This window comes from Monopterus albus, unplaced genomic scaffold (assembly GCF_001952655.1).
Source record: "Monopterus albus unplaced genomic scaffold, M_albus_1.0 scaffold25.1, whole genome shotgun sequence".
Classification (NCBI taxonomy): domain Eukaryota; kingdom Metazoa; phylum Chordata; class Actinopteri; order Synbranchiformes; family Synbranchidae; genus Monopterus; species Monopterus albus.
In genome coordinates this window covers 1,147,269-1,161,312 of record NW_018127905.1, presented here as the reverse complement: position 1 = coordinate 1,161,312, position 14,044 = coordinate 1,147,269, and the positions used below count along the sequence as shown (strand labels likewise).

At 39.2% G+C, this 14,044-nt stretch overlaps 2 protein-coding genes across 6 annotated transcripts in view; both read left to right on the top strand.

Annotated features, from left to right (window-relative positions):
- frem1a (Fras1 related extracellular matrix 1a) overlaps nucleotides 1–2,887 on the top strand; it is a 58,031-nt gene extending 55,144 nt beyond the window's left edge. For both annotated transcript variants that reach the window (XM_020594902.1, XM_020594901.1), the window contains exons 35-38: nucleotides 211–342; nucleotides 1,220–1,335; nucleotides 1,561–1,646; nucleotides 2,268–2,887. In XM_020594902.1, the coding sequence (XP_020450558.1) occupies nucleotides 211–342; nucleotides 1,220–1,335; nucleotides 1,561–1,646; nucleotides 2,268–2,470 (537 nt within the window). In that variant the 3' untranslated portion in view covers nucleotides 2,471–2,887. The remainder of the gene's footprint in view (nucleotides 1–210; nucleotides 343–1,219; nucleotides 1,336–1,560; nucleotides 1,647–2,267) is intronic.
- Nucleotides 2,888–4,644: 1,757 nt separating this feature from the next.
- On the top strand, nucleotides 4,645–13,536 carry LOC109957177 (U2 small nuclear ribonucleoprotein A'). Of its 4 annotated transcripts, none has more exons than XM_020594838.1 (7): nucleotides 4,645–5,170; nucleotides 6,101–6,150; nucleotides 6,285–6,495; nucleotides 8,685–8,867; nucleotides 8,983–9,060; nucleotides 10,729–10,919; nucleotides 12,749–13,536. In XM_020594838.1, the coding sequence occupies exons 3-7, from the start codon at nucleotides 6,332–6,334 to the stop codon at nucleotides 12,793–12,795; spliced, it is 663 nt and encodes a 220-aa protein (XP_020450494.1). In that variant the 5' UTR covers nucleotides 4,645–5,170; nucleotides 6,101–6,150; nucleotides 6,285–6,331; the 3' UTR covers nucleotides 12,796–13,536. The 4 variants fall into 4 exon arrangements, with proteins under 4 accessions (XP_020450494.1, XP_020450495.1, XP_020450497.1 ...); XM_020594839.1 differs by having other exon boundaries at nucleotides 6,087–6,150; XM_020594841.1 differs by lacking the exons at nucleotides 4,645–5,170; nucleotides 6,101–6,150 and having other exon boundaries at nucleotides 6,412–6,495; nucleotides 8,707–8,867.
- The last annotated feature ends 508 nt before the right edge of the window (nucleotides 13,537–14,044 follow it).

Genomic DNA, 14,044 nt, shown 5'->3' with positions numbered 1-14,044 from the left:
AGGAAGTGTATGGAGAAAGGGAAGTCTGGGCATCTTTGCTTAGACTGCTGCCCCCGCGACCCGGTCCCGGATAAGCGGAGGAAAATGGATGGATGGAATTGCAGCTCTACCATTGTGGGGTGCTTTTTACCATCTGTGTGACAATGTTTCACACTGTAATATTGTGCATATTTCTTGTTTCACACTAAGTATAATTTTTGTGGCCTATAGGTTCCAGCTGATAATGCCATCATCAAGCCCTGTGTGCCAGAACTGATGGGACTTTTGCATTTCAACCAAAGCACCAATCAGCTCTTTCACTGCAACGGTGTCTCCTGGAAACCCTGGGCACCAAGTGATCAGGTATATCAACTTCACAGCAGGTGGAAACTTTCTTGCATCCACAGCATCTTTGCATCTGTGGGAAAAAGAAAAGACATAGTTTGGCAAAATTCTTCAAGTGACAAAGTGTTGCTTTACATATGTTCCTGATATGTGATTAGAAAGTTATATCAGAGTCAGTTGTAACATCCACATTTCATGCCTGAGGTAGGTAGGTAGGTACTTTATTGATCCCTCAATGGGGAAATTGTAATGTAATTTGGTAAGATAGTGATGTAAATTGTCGGCAGATTGTTTCAGTCATTGTGAGTGTGGATCAATAACAATAGTCTTACTCAGAATGAATCTATAAATTAATATCACATGTATTTTTCAAGGGAGTAAATGGGGGTTCAGTTATTCAAGATCAACAGTTATATAATGTAGAAATGGGTGTCATCTGCAAAGCAAATAAAGTCAACACTGTCCCTATAAATGACCTAAATGTTAACATAAAGACTAAAATGAATTGGATCTAGTATAGAACTTTGTGAAACTTCTAAGAACGCCTTTTCTCTAGATTTTTTTTTTTTTTTTTTGTCAAGCCTAATCCCAAGGACAAGAATGAACTTTTATACTGAAGCGGTAACACTTAAAGGCCAAATGAAGCCCATGGAAACTACCTTGGACACAGTAAACATTCTGTGTCCCCAGTTGGTTACTTATGAAGACCCAGAAAGGAACTGAGCGGTTTACAAGTTAAAACGCATACAGTATTCCATTACAGTTCAGTCTGTATGATTTTTCTTTCTTGACAAATCATCAATAAACCTCTAAAATTTCTTAATATTTCCATTTAAAATGGGAATTATGTTTAAGCACAAATGTCAACATGTCTGCACATTTATTGTTGAAACAGATGGTGAATGCTCAGGTGTGTCCTCAAGGCTGGACATTTCATGGTAGCCACTGTTACATCCTCAGCACTGAGCACAAAGCCACCTGGAGCACAGCTAACAGAGCCTGCAGAGAGAGGTACAGCTTGGCATGCAGCTCGAACACATTGTGTTTTCACACAAACACAGAGCACGTGTGTTAAAGGATTTACAGATTTTGGAGAGAAGTTGTGAGGCAGAAAACATGGTTGTACATGCTTCTGAATACTTGTCTGTCATGCACAAAATTATCATTTCATTTGCAGTATATGATCTATAAATTATTCCTTCAAACAGAAAACAGCTGTCCTTTTTTTTATTTCAGGTATAAAGGAACTCTAGCTAGTGTTCTGTCTAAAGTCGACATGCATTGGCTTTGGAATTTCACTGGACGAAAACCATTCTGGATAGGTGGTTATTTTGTACTTGATTTGTTACAACAGTGTTCCTGTTTAATGATGATTTAAAGCCCTTTGTTTTATGTGTATTTCTTACAGTGTCAAATTATATGTATTTACACATCAGTTTAAAGTTTGTTTTCATAGGATGCAGTCAGTTTCCTTTATCATGATTTGTTAATCATGTAAATAAATTGAGTGTTACTTTGTTTACAGTGTGCAAATGAGCTTTCAACAGAATTTGCAAAAGTGTACTTTTGGAAAAACTACATTGTGTAAATTTTTGGTAATGTTAGCTAAGCAGGATTTGTATAGTCAACACCTGTGCTTCTACAGTCAAGCACATTAAAATGGGTTTAAAATATATTTATTGTGAAGATTTGCAGAAAGAGGTGAGAATATCAGGAAATCACAATCATGTTTCACCACAGCAAGTGAATGGAGCAGAGCGGATAATACTATTTAATGTAGCTTGGTCTGCCCAGTACCCAATTCAAGGTCGGTTCTGAGGCAGATATTGGTTCAATGGCTAAAATCCATGCATTTTACCACATCTTTCAGAGTTTGATGCATTGCATTAGTAAAATTTTTTTTTTTTTTTTTACTGTCACTGGTGTTTCTCCTGTTGCTTAAGGCCTGAATGACAGGGAAGGCCAAGGGCGCTGGGAGTGGGCTGGTGGTGACCCGGTCAGCTACACCAACTGGAGAAAAACGCCCCCTCGATCAAAACTGAAGGGAAGCGAGAAGTGCGTCCTAGTGTGGAGAAAGGCAAAGTGGCAAATCAAGGACTGCAAAACGAATAGAGGTCATCGCTTTGTGTGTTCAGTCAAGACTTGACTTTGACCTCGTGAACAGCATCACAGCCATGTTGTTTCAGAAGAGCTGCCAAAGGAAGGACTCAGGACATTTAAACTGCACAACCAACCTTCCAATAAGGAGTGATGGAAACACTGCTGGAAAGATTTCTATGATTTATAATGAACTTTGAGGCAATTGATGTGTCTAAAAAGCAGCTACCTGCTACACTAAGTGACCTTGTTTATTTTAAATAACCACTGAAAGAGTAATTCCGTGTATAATGCTAATAAGAATAATTGTGAATTTTGCTTATTTCAGGCAGAGCCAAGGCTGCATTATCAGAACCCTAGACCACCAGGGACCCCAAAAGGCCCAGGTTCCCTGCAGGTCCTGAAACATTAGCTAAGGCACCCTGTATCTAAATCTACACTGAACAAAATTGTGTTTGCCCCCATTTTTCTTGAGTTGAATTCAAACATCTACGACTTGTTCTATGTACACAAAAGGCCTATTTCTCTCAAATATTGTTCACAAATCTGTGTTAGTGAGCACTTCTCCTTTGCCGAGATAATCCATCCACCTCACAGGTGTGGCATATCAAGATGCTGATTAGACAGCATGATTATTGCACAGGTGTGCCTTAGGTTGGCCACAGTAAAAGGCCACTCTAAAATGTGCAGTTTTATTGTACTGCGGGGGTCCGGGTGGGGTCCAGAAACTGATCCAGAGCATCCCAAACATGCTCAATGGGTGACATGTCCACTGAGTATGCTGGCCATGGAAGAACTGGGATGTTTTCAGCTTCCAGGAATTGTGTGCAGATCCTTGCAACATGGGGCCGTGCATTGTCATGCTGCAACATGAGGTGATGGTCGTGGATGAATGGCACAACAATGGGCCTCGGGATCTCGTCACAGTATCTCTGTGCATTCAAAATGCCATCAATAAAATGCGTTGTCCATAACGTAAGCCTACCCATACCATAACCCCACTGCCACCATGGGCCATTCAATCCACAACAATGACATCAGCAAACCGCTCACCCACACCATGCCACGCCATACATCTGCCATCTGCCCTGTACAGTGAAAACCGGGATTCATCCATGAAGAGAACACCTCTCCAAATTGCCGGACGCCATCGAATGTGAGCATTTGCCCATTCAAGTTGGTTACAACGATGAACTGCTGTCAGGTCGAGACCCCAATGAGGATGACGAGCATGCAGATGAGCTTGCCTGAGACGGTTTCTGACAGTTTGTGCAGAAATTCTTTGGTTATGCAAACCGATTGTTGCAGCAGCTGTCCGGGTGGCTGGTCTCAGACAATCTTGGAGGTGTAGATGCTAGATGTGGAGGTCCGGGGCTGGTGTGATTACACATGGTCTGCGGTTGTGAGGCCAGTTGATGTACTGTCAAATTCTCTGAAATGCCTTTGGAGACGGCTTATGGTAGATAAATGAACATTCAATCCACAGGCAACAGCTGTGGTGGACATTTCTGCTGTCAGCATGCCAATTGCACTCTCCCTCAAAACTTGCGACATCTGTGGCATTGTGTTGTGTGATAAAACTGCACATTTTAGAGTGTCCTTTTATTATGGCCAGCCTAAGGTACACCTGTGCAATAATCATGCTGTCTAATCAGCATCTAGATATGCCACACCTGTGAGGTGGATGGATTATCTCGGCAAAGGAGAAGTGCTCACTAACACAGGTTTAGACAGATTTTGAACAATATTTGAGAGAAATAGGCCTTTTGTGTACATAGAACAAGTTGTAGATGTTTGAGTTCAGCTCATGAAAAATGGGGGCAAACACAAAAGTGTTGCATTTATAATTTTGTTCAGTGTAGTTTTGTCTTTTATCACTTTGATTATTACTGTGCTTACATTGCATATATTCCTAAATTAGTGTTTAATTACCCCAACCCAACTGACAGTGTACTAGCAGAATACTAATGGCAACTTTCATTAGTGAGGTGTGACAAAACACTTGCGCCCATTATTTTCAAATCAACCCCACACAACAGCAGTGAACTGAGCCATCATCACAGGTTGATGCATGTTGCTGCGTCAGGATATGCTATTGTCCTATTTACCCAGGGTTGACATATGTCAAAAGCTTAAGATACTGAAGAACTCAACCATTTTGATAGTCCTGCACTGAATTCACGAAGCCACTTCTGGTGTATGTTAAGAGTGTCACGTCACTGAATTCACGAAGCCACTTCTGGTGCATGCTAAGAGTGTCACGTGTCGACGTGTCGATTGACACAACGCCCCCAGTGTATGTTGCCTTTTACCGTTTGGGTTCCATGTCTACAGGCAAAATCTAATGAAAATGCATTCTGTGGTCTGCTGTGTCGCTGTACTTGATGGGAATTTGAAGGCAAAGGGTACATACAGTCTACAGTGCATGGACTGCGGTGGTGCTGGTAGGGAGGCGAGGCCAGTTTCTAAATTACCCTTAAACAACTTTCCTTAAGTACTGTAAAACTAGACTTAATGTTGACATGTCTTCATCAGTTTTAATCCACTGTCTTTTTTTGAGAATTCAACATTATCTATGTTGTTTAGATGTGGGCCACTGGGTCCTGCAAACCACAAGGCTAAGAGGCAATGTGATTATCACTATCATGTGATCTACCACTGGGGTATGAAAGAGGGCATTATATAAGCTGTAAGCAGTTCTCAGAGGTTTTCATGCACTGAGAAAATACAAGGGATTCTCTTCTGCTTGGTGAGTTTCATTGTGAACTAAATATACATTTATACACACCGTCTAGGCTTTTGTTTGGGGCTGTTCTTCACATAGTAGCAGGACAACCTGAAATATTTGAGTTTCGGATATGTAAGTGGCAATTTGTTGTTATGGCTGATCACCATTGTAATGGATTAAAAAGAAAAGCTTTTTGTAAGTCTTACAATAGCAGCATTTATTACATCAGTAAGTCAGGAGGAAGGTCCTTAAGGAAAGTCCACTGAGACAGTTGCACTTTTACAAGTGTTTTCTGGAATAAAGCTCTTTCCTAGTAGGTAACATATTAGTGCATTGGCAGCTGCTCACGTACTTTAGTTTATGATCAGCAGGCATGTGTTGTAGAAAATGCTAAAACCACTCATTCACTTTGTTCAGGAAGATTTTAATATGAAGAGCAGCCCTATTTTTGCATAATGCTAACATGGGTCAATGCCGAACTGAAAAGAAGTTTTAAAATAAAGAGGGCTGTCAGCTGACATAATAAGTCCTACTAAGATAATATTGTGGTAGCTAACTACTGTAACCATGTCTGGTAACCACCACTCTACTGTCTTTGAGAAATGTATTTTGTATAATGTATAACTAATGAATAAAGGTGTATTTGTCTTATTTGTCTTTAGGTCATTATCATGAAAAGTCATTTGGCAGTTAATATACAATTTTTGTTTCTATTGTCACTTGAACATTAAAAGAATAGTCTGTGTTGAGAAATAAGCACACTTTTACTTTAGTTCTGGGAGTAAGATGAGAAGATTGATACAGTATCTGGAGTCAGGATGTTGTTACATGTAACTAGCCGAACAATCGAAGTTCTAAAATACAGAACGTCTACAAACACCTCTAAAGCTAAAGTTATTAAAACATGATAGATTTCACTTGTTTTATGTGAACACAGAATTTAGCACACAGGGTCTGTGAGCAGCTTCCCAGAGTACTGTCTTCACAGTGAGCTTCAGAAGGTTGGTACCAGTATTAATAGTAGTAATTGTGTTTTAGTAAAACACTATTAACACACTTTCAGTCAATTATTTAGTTGTTTATTCCAGGTTTGATTGTGATTTAATCATCTGACTTTCTTCCTAATCTTCATCAGTACAAGTGGAGAGGAACTGAAGGGCTTACTGTGCTTGAGTTGTTGCCATGGATCATCATACTTCAGGCCAACACAATCAATGCAGTCATGCCTTGAGTTTTCAGTGGCTTTCTTTTGCTTACCAGAGCTTGACAGAAATCCCTTATGAAACCATACTAACACAGAAAGACACCCTGGAGGTACTGGATCTGAGTTACAATCTGCTGGATGAGTATCCTTTTCTCAATAGTCAGAAGGTAGGACCTACTACAACTACTGTCATATAGTGTGCCTCTGTTTTTAGTGCTTGGTATTTAAAAGAGAAAATTAAAGCTGCACTAATCAGTATTTTTATTTTACCATGGATAAAATGGCTGTGTTTAATGTGAAAGGTGCTGCTGCTAGTGACAAACCCATAGGGAATTATTATCTTTTTTTGTGCCAAACACAGCTGCCTGCCTGAAATAATGGTCAATGAGAGTTAAGAGAGTGAACCACAACTAGTTGCTGGTCATAACACAGTGAGCTGAAAGACACTGCAATGTCATCAGAGCCATAAACCTAAAGCCATATATATATATAAAATGTAAAAATATTGATTACTACAGCTGTAAGGACCAAAAATACTGCTACATGTCTGTGGCAGCAGGCCCATATTTGTCTGATTAAGTTAGGTCACAGTGGGACACTTAGAGCAGCACAAACTGAAGCAATAATCTCCCATCTGATAAATCAGACATAAAGTAACCTTCCTTTATTGTATATTATTTTAAAGAGCATACTGTAGTCCTCAGCAAGGTCCTGTAAGTGGATATTATAGCTTTATTCATTGATTTATCTAACACATTTGATTGTTGACCATGGCCTGTTAATACAATGGTCTAGGATTGTCTGTGCATGCAGCAGGATGGTTTTCAAGTTATCTGGCAGACTCGGTGTGTAAGTTAATGGGCTCTGTTGGGATCGGCTATCTGAAATTACTGAAGTACCACAGGGGTCTATGCTTGGCCCAATTTTATTTTGTTAATAATTTGGGTGTAAATGCTGATTGGACTTTTCTCACTGTTAGGCAGATACTATTGTGTTGGTTTAAATATAAAGCAGTGTCAGCTTTCCAAACTTAAGCTTGTATTGAATACAGATAAAACTAAGCTGATGCTATAGACTTAGCTGACAGTGTGACAGCTAAAGGGAAGCAAATAAAATTTGTTTATTGTTATGCTGCCACTGTTCTGCCCTCTGTTTGAGTGCATTTGGAACTGTTTATCGTGAATTATGCAGCACTGCCCCCTGTGGGTTTTATGGCAGCAGTAATCTTGAGGGACTAGATGCAAAGTTAAGTCAGACATGGTAGCCTGCAAGGTTTTGTGTTGTGAACATCTGTTACTTCTCAATGTTGTGCCTTGGACATTATTCGTCTTTTACAAAAGAAAAACAAATAAAGAATTCCTCATTGAATAACAAGAAACGTCACGCCTTGTTTTTATTGGGGAATTACACCCTGTAAGCTGACTGTCTAGCTTTGAAAATGGACTACTCATGGCGAGGACAGTACAGCCACCTTTCTGCATGTTCTTGATTATGGTGATTTGTTACATATGAATGCATCTGCACAATGTCTTTGTAAGTTGGACACTGTTTGTCATAGTCCTTTAAGGTTTGTTACAAAACCAGTGACTCATCATTGCACCCTGTACTCTAGATGGCCTTCTCCTTCCATGTGCTGACTAAATCACTTGTATTTAATTATCTAGAAAGCTATTCTTGGCAAGCTACACTGCTATCTTTGTAAATTTATTGCTTGAAACTCTTCATTTAATTATAACTTATAATCACTTATCTGCTCCCTAGTCCAAGGACAGAGATAGGAAAGAAGGTATTTTGCTTCTCTGCTGCAGATACTTCCAATAGCTTGGAAAAAGAAATTAAATTGGACAGTCTGGTATCATTGTCGAGATTTAAGGCCATGATATACTTAATGAAGACTGACTCTTTTGCTACATGTCTCTGCTTGGGTCTTTGAAGTTTAAATGTGTTGTGGTAACCCCCTTTTTTATGTGCTTGTAATGTTATATTGTGTTATTATGTTTACCCGAGTGACTTTGTTGGCCAGGTCTCCTTTGTGAAAGAGGTTTATAATCTCAGTGGGACTTATCTGGTTAAATAAAGGTTAGCGATTTACATCCATTTTCTTTCGCTTATCCAGAGTCAGGTCACAGTGACAGCAGGTTCAGTAAGGTAGTCCAGACGTCCCTCTCCCCTGGCCACATGTTCCAGCTCCTCTGGCAGGATTCTGGGGCATTCCCAGGCCAGATGAGATATATAAATAAATAAAGATTAAATAAAATTATAATGAATATTTCCCCAGTAACTGATGAGCAGGTGCAGTTCAGTGTGTTCTCCTTTATTCAGTCCTTACTGGAACCCGGCACTGCTGGGTCAGCTGGAAAGGCTCAGCACTCTGATTATGGACTGCAACAACTACACGTCTCATGTCAAGTTCCCCTATATGCCCAGTGTCACCACAGTGTGCATCAACAAGAACAAGATCAACAATCTGCCTGTGTTTGTGGAAGAAATCCGACAAAAGTTCCCAAACATCAAGTGAGCCTGGCATTTCTGTTGAAGATGTATATTGTATATTTACGTGGCTGTTATTACCCTGCATAACCATTTCCATTTTGTCCCTCTTATGCTTCTCTACTCATTTCAAATATAGGATCCTCAGTATGATGAACAATGAGGCAGCACCTAGCTATTTCAATGGAGGAAGTCTGACCCAGTACAAAGACTATAGGCAAGTATCAAGGTCCTACTTCTCACTGACTGGTTGTGTTTGCAGATTTATGGTCACTAATCATAAAACCATAAAGAAGAATCTCTGTACTTTTGCCACTGCATTTTAGTTACTGCACAGTATTTTATCTGCTAAGCTATAGGTTGTCACTTAATCTTACTTAATCTATAACTAATCATGGCCATACTATCTTTTACAATTAGAAATGTACACATAATGAGGAGTGTATTCTGTAGCCAGATTCAAGACTCAGTACATGCAAGGTTGACTGCTTTTATGCCAATAAAAATGAACAAATACATTTAAAAACATAATTAAAGATTGATTGTTTCTACAGCATGCAATCCATTTAGATCTTCATGTTGGGAAATAAAAGAGGAGTAGAAATATGAAAAATCCAAGAAGTGTAGTTTATTCACTTAAGACCACATGTGCAGAAGTTAAGGCGTTTCACATGTTTACTTGAGGAATGGCTCCCCTGTCTGGCTCATTAAGAACACAGTGCCAGAATATGCAGTGTTATGACTAGTGGTGTCTGAGAAGAGATCTGGCTTTTAATTACAACATATTAAAGGACAATCAGTCAGGAGCTAAGGAGCTGTTTACAGAGCCAAAAATACGAATATGACAGAACACAGTTAAACTAAATTTGTGTTAAAACATTAACACAAGAGAGAGGGCGGGCCAGAACAGAGCAGGTACAGTACACTGATAAGTGTTTGTAGAACAGTGTGGTTTGCATAGTTTTTGTTCATTAGAATTATTTGTAAAATCATATACTAATCTAGTCTACAGTATTGAAATGCACAATGTTTCCCTTTGTGCCCAGTAAAACAAGCTAATGGACAGTGTTTGATGTGTATATTAGAAATCAGTGAGAGGTTTTCAAATACATTAGGCCCAAATATCTTTACCAGTGGGCAATCCAGCAACAGGTGCATCACTGTACTGTCCACATAACAACCATTTGAGTATAATACTGAACAATCAGTCTTCAATATGCACTTTGTAATGTAAGCCCTGCGTGTTGTCTGTATTCATCTGAAGACATCTGATAGCTTTGTGGCGCTGTTAACTGCTGTATTACAATGGACTGATTAAATGGGCAATTGCAGTCAGCAGAAAAAAGGCACAGCCACCTGTACACTGCAGACACTGTGTTGTGGATCTGTTAGGAGTTGGAAAATAAGGTTCCCCTTTAGCTATATGCATTTATCAAACAACACTATGTGTGTTATTTTCTACAGTATAAAAAACATCAAATTGGTTATAATGTCATAACAATGTGAACCAGCCAACACAACAAAAATGTGATTTTTTTATTTACTTGTGCAAATCAAGTCAGTCTCAAAGAGTAAAATTCTATCTATATACTCTATATTTATTCCTAATTCCCATTTTATTAAGCACACCAGTACAATATAATCCTATGTAGTACAATAGCTCTTCCATTCATGAGAGTGCGGGGTAAATTTACTGAGCAGGTGGTCAGTACTTTGTTGTAGACTGCATTATATGGAAGTATGTTGGGTCAAACCTTTGTACAGGTGGGAGCAGAATATTAGAACTGTCTCTTCAGTGTGATACAGCCCAGTGCGACACCACCACTTGTCATTCTGTGTACAGCATATCTTGCTAACAGCATTTTTATTTTTTTTGCCTTCATAGACAATATGTCATCAGTCAGATTCCAGGTCTGGAGATTCTGGATGACACTGAGGTTATGGAGAAGGAGCGAGCCCAGGCTAGAAAAACCTATGGACTGCAGCAGAGCAGTCACGGCATCAGAAAGAGGAAGGAGGCTTCATCCAGGAAACACACACATGAAGCAAACGGCAAATACTGTCCTAGAGCAATAGGTTATACTGGGTTTTTGAACCCTTCCCTTTAAAAATCTCCCCTTTTGTGTTACACCGTCAACATTATCATATGCACGGTGTTCTGGAGCTGCTTGTCCCAACATGTATTTGAGGTTGCAAGATCTTAAGTTCAATATTCAAAAAAGAAATACGTTGCTTTATTTAGCTGCTCTGTCAGATTAAAAAATGAAAATATCATACATGTCTTGTGTGCCTTTAACCAAAGTTGATCCTGACATATTTGGTCGATTGGAGTAGAAAGTAATATTTTCTATAGTTGAACATTAAATTCTGCTTGTCCACCAAAGCTGCTCATGCTATTATTATAATTATTATTATTTCTGACCTGCTCAAAATCTTTTTACCATTATTAAGACTGCACTGAAAACAGAAATATGCATTTGCAGAATTTCTATATCACCTTCATTATATATTATTTCAGATGCATGCCGAGTGCACTGACCTAATGTCTCATGTCGTGTATATTTCAATATGTCTACTGGTTGTCATTGTAATACTCGCTGATTCATGTTATCTCCAGTAGTTATCTCCAGTATATGATGTGTTATAAAATCAAAAGAACTGAGCTTTTATTTGTTTTTTGTGATTTTCCATACAGCTGTTTCCTAAATATATTCAAGGTAACTTGTCTCATGTAAACCTGATACAACTTCTCTGACATGCGTCTGCAAATATAAACTTAATTAATGAAAAAAAAACATATTTTTATTGGTGAAAAGATGCACCTGGATAACTTTATATAGCTTTAACCAAATAGTGACATCATGAGCATCATGCATGATGTATTAAAGGAACATGATGGGACAAGAAGGCACCATGAAAAGTTATTCACCTAAGGTTTTACTGTGAAAGCAAAGTTATAATTGGATTAGCAGCAAAATACTAGATAATCTGTGCTAATCACACCCAGCTATTGCTGCTACTGCCCCAGGTGACCTTTGAACCGATGTGTCTGTAGACACCTTCCCTCTTGATCTGACAAATCGCAGTTTTTCATACAGAAAATGGTATGTACTTTGTTCAACAAGAACAAATATGCATAATATCATACAGTATGCATATAGCTGCTTATATGAGTACTTGTGTAGTGAGTTCTTGTTATTTAGCTATACTAGACAGAGTGAGGTAGTTTGTTGATTTTAGTGCACTTGTTAGTGTTGTAATAAAATCAGGGAGTAAAATATTTTTAAGTCTCAGGAAAAACAAACAAATGGCATAATTCTTGTACTGGGACTCCCTGTTAAGAAGTTTTATTGCAGCTTAATAGTTAAAAGCTCTGTGAGAGTACTGTAAGAACATTTGTCAAACCAGCGCTGGTCCTTCATGCCCTGACCTGCCCAGGAACTACAGATGAAAAAGAACCTATTGCTCCATCTGGCACAGTCAAGGATTTATTTTAAGGAAACATTTTCTGTGTTTATTATAAAAGCCAAATAACTTTTGAATCCAAATTTTTAAAGCTCAAACCCAGGGGAAATGTAGGCTACATGTGCACTGTCTCTGGTAAAGCAAGGGAAAGTAAATTTAAGTCATGCTAAACCCCTTCATTGTGGATGTCCCTCACTTTATTGCAGAAATAGTAGTGCCCCTGTTTATGTTTGTACAGTAGCTTCACAGTTTTTTTATAGTCTTGAGGTTGTAAATAGAATAGCCTGCTGTCAGTTCAGTGTTCTGGGGGCTCATTTATAAAACTGTGTATATGATTCACACTAAAGGTTTATAGATGTGTTTTCAATATTCTTGTTGCCATCTTCTGTTACATCTTAATCACATACTTCTATTCTGCTCTTTCCTTTTTTTGTCATTAGCTCCTGGGGATTCCAATGGCTTCATCTTCCACCTCACAAGCCTTTAGCGAACATTCAGCACCCCGCTACCTGTCAGTAACTTTAGTGACTGATGTGATCACACACAATCTCTCCTGGAATCCTCACTCCTAACATTCAGGCAGAGGAAGGCAGCCTTCCAGCACCAACCATACGAGCAAGCAAAAATTAAGAGAAAAAAAATGTCATAGAGTCATTAAATTAAAAAGTGAGAAGACGTTCACTCTTTGTAGGGCTTGAGGAAAAAATATCTAAAGGCAGAATTTTCTCCTCTTATAAAACATGACCAGTCAAATGACTGACTTATTGCATATTTGTTGGGGCTGTGATAAATGTTTGTCTTGCTTTCACATGAAGACTAGCTCAAGGCTCCTTAAGTTCAAACAAAGGGCTTTTCACAATGCTAGTAGGTCCAAGTGATGAAGACTGAAACAGCTTTGGAAAGTATACATCAGGATATCCTAACAGGGACCTAAAGGTACTCAAAGGGGCTCTGACAATGCTTGTCATGGTTATTTATATATATAGGCTATAGAGCCACGCCTGTAGATAGTTATTATGACATAATGGACATTCTAAACCACTGGGTAGACTTACATTATTGCCTACAGGAATACTCACCTTTAGCACTGGACATATTTGAACTGAAACATTCAGGAGGAAGGACTTGATTACTTTCTGATCCAGCTGGAATCATTTCAATAAAAGGAATTTATGATACTGTACATACTGCATTCTACCATACCAGACAGGACCCCAGGTGCAGGCTGTGCAAAGATGCCGCTGAGACAATCCAGCACATAACAGCGGGGTGCAAGATGCTAGCAGGCAGGGCATACATGGAACACCATAACCAAGTGGCTGGCATAGTGTACAGAAACATCTGTGCCGAGTACAGGCTGAAAGTCCCAAAGTCAAAATGGGATACACCTCCAAAGGTGGTTGAGAATGACCAAGCTAAGATCCTGTGGGACTTCAAGATACAAACTGACAAACTGGTAATGGCCAACCAACCGGACATAGTAGTGGTGGACAAACAGAAGAAGAAGGCTGTAGTGACAGATGTAAGATGTAGCAATCCCAAGTGATAGCAACATCAGGAAGAAGGAACACGAGAAGCTTGAGAAATACCAAGGGCTGAAAGAAGAGCTAGAAAAGATGTGGAAGGTGAAGACACAAGTGGTCCCTGTGGTAATAGGAACATTGGGGGCTGTGACTCCCAAACTGGGAGAGTGGCTCCAACAGATCCCAGGAACAACATCTGAGATCTCTGTCCAG

Excerpts from the sequence above, each read along its gene's own strand:
- LOC109957177 (XM_020594838.1), top strand. The coding sequence starts at position 6,332 with ATGGATCATCATACTTCAGGCCAACACAATCAATGCAGTCATGCCTTG. Across the intron at positions 6,496-8,684 it reads AGTTACAATCTGCTGGATGA|GAACCCGGCACTGCTGGGTC; the intron begins GTATCCTTTTCT and ends CAGTCCTTACTG. Across the intron at positions 10,920-12,748 it reads ATACTGTCCTAGAGCAATAG|CTCCTGGGGATTCCAATGGC; the intron begins GTTATACTGGGT and ends TTTTGTCATTAG.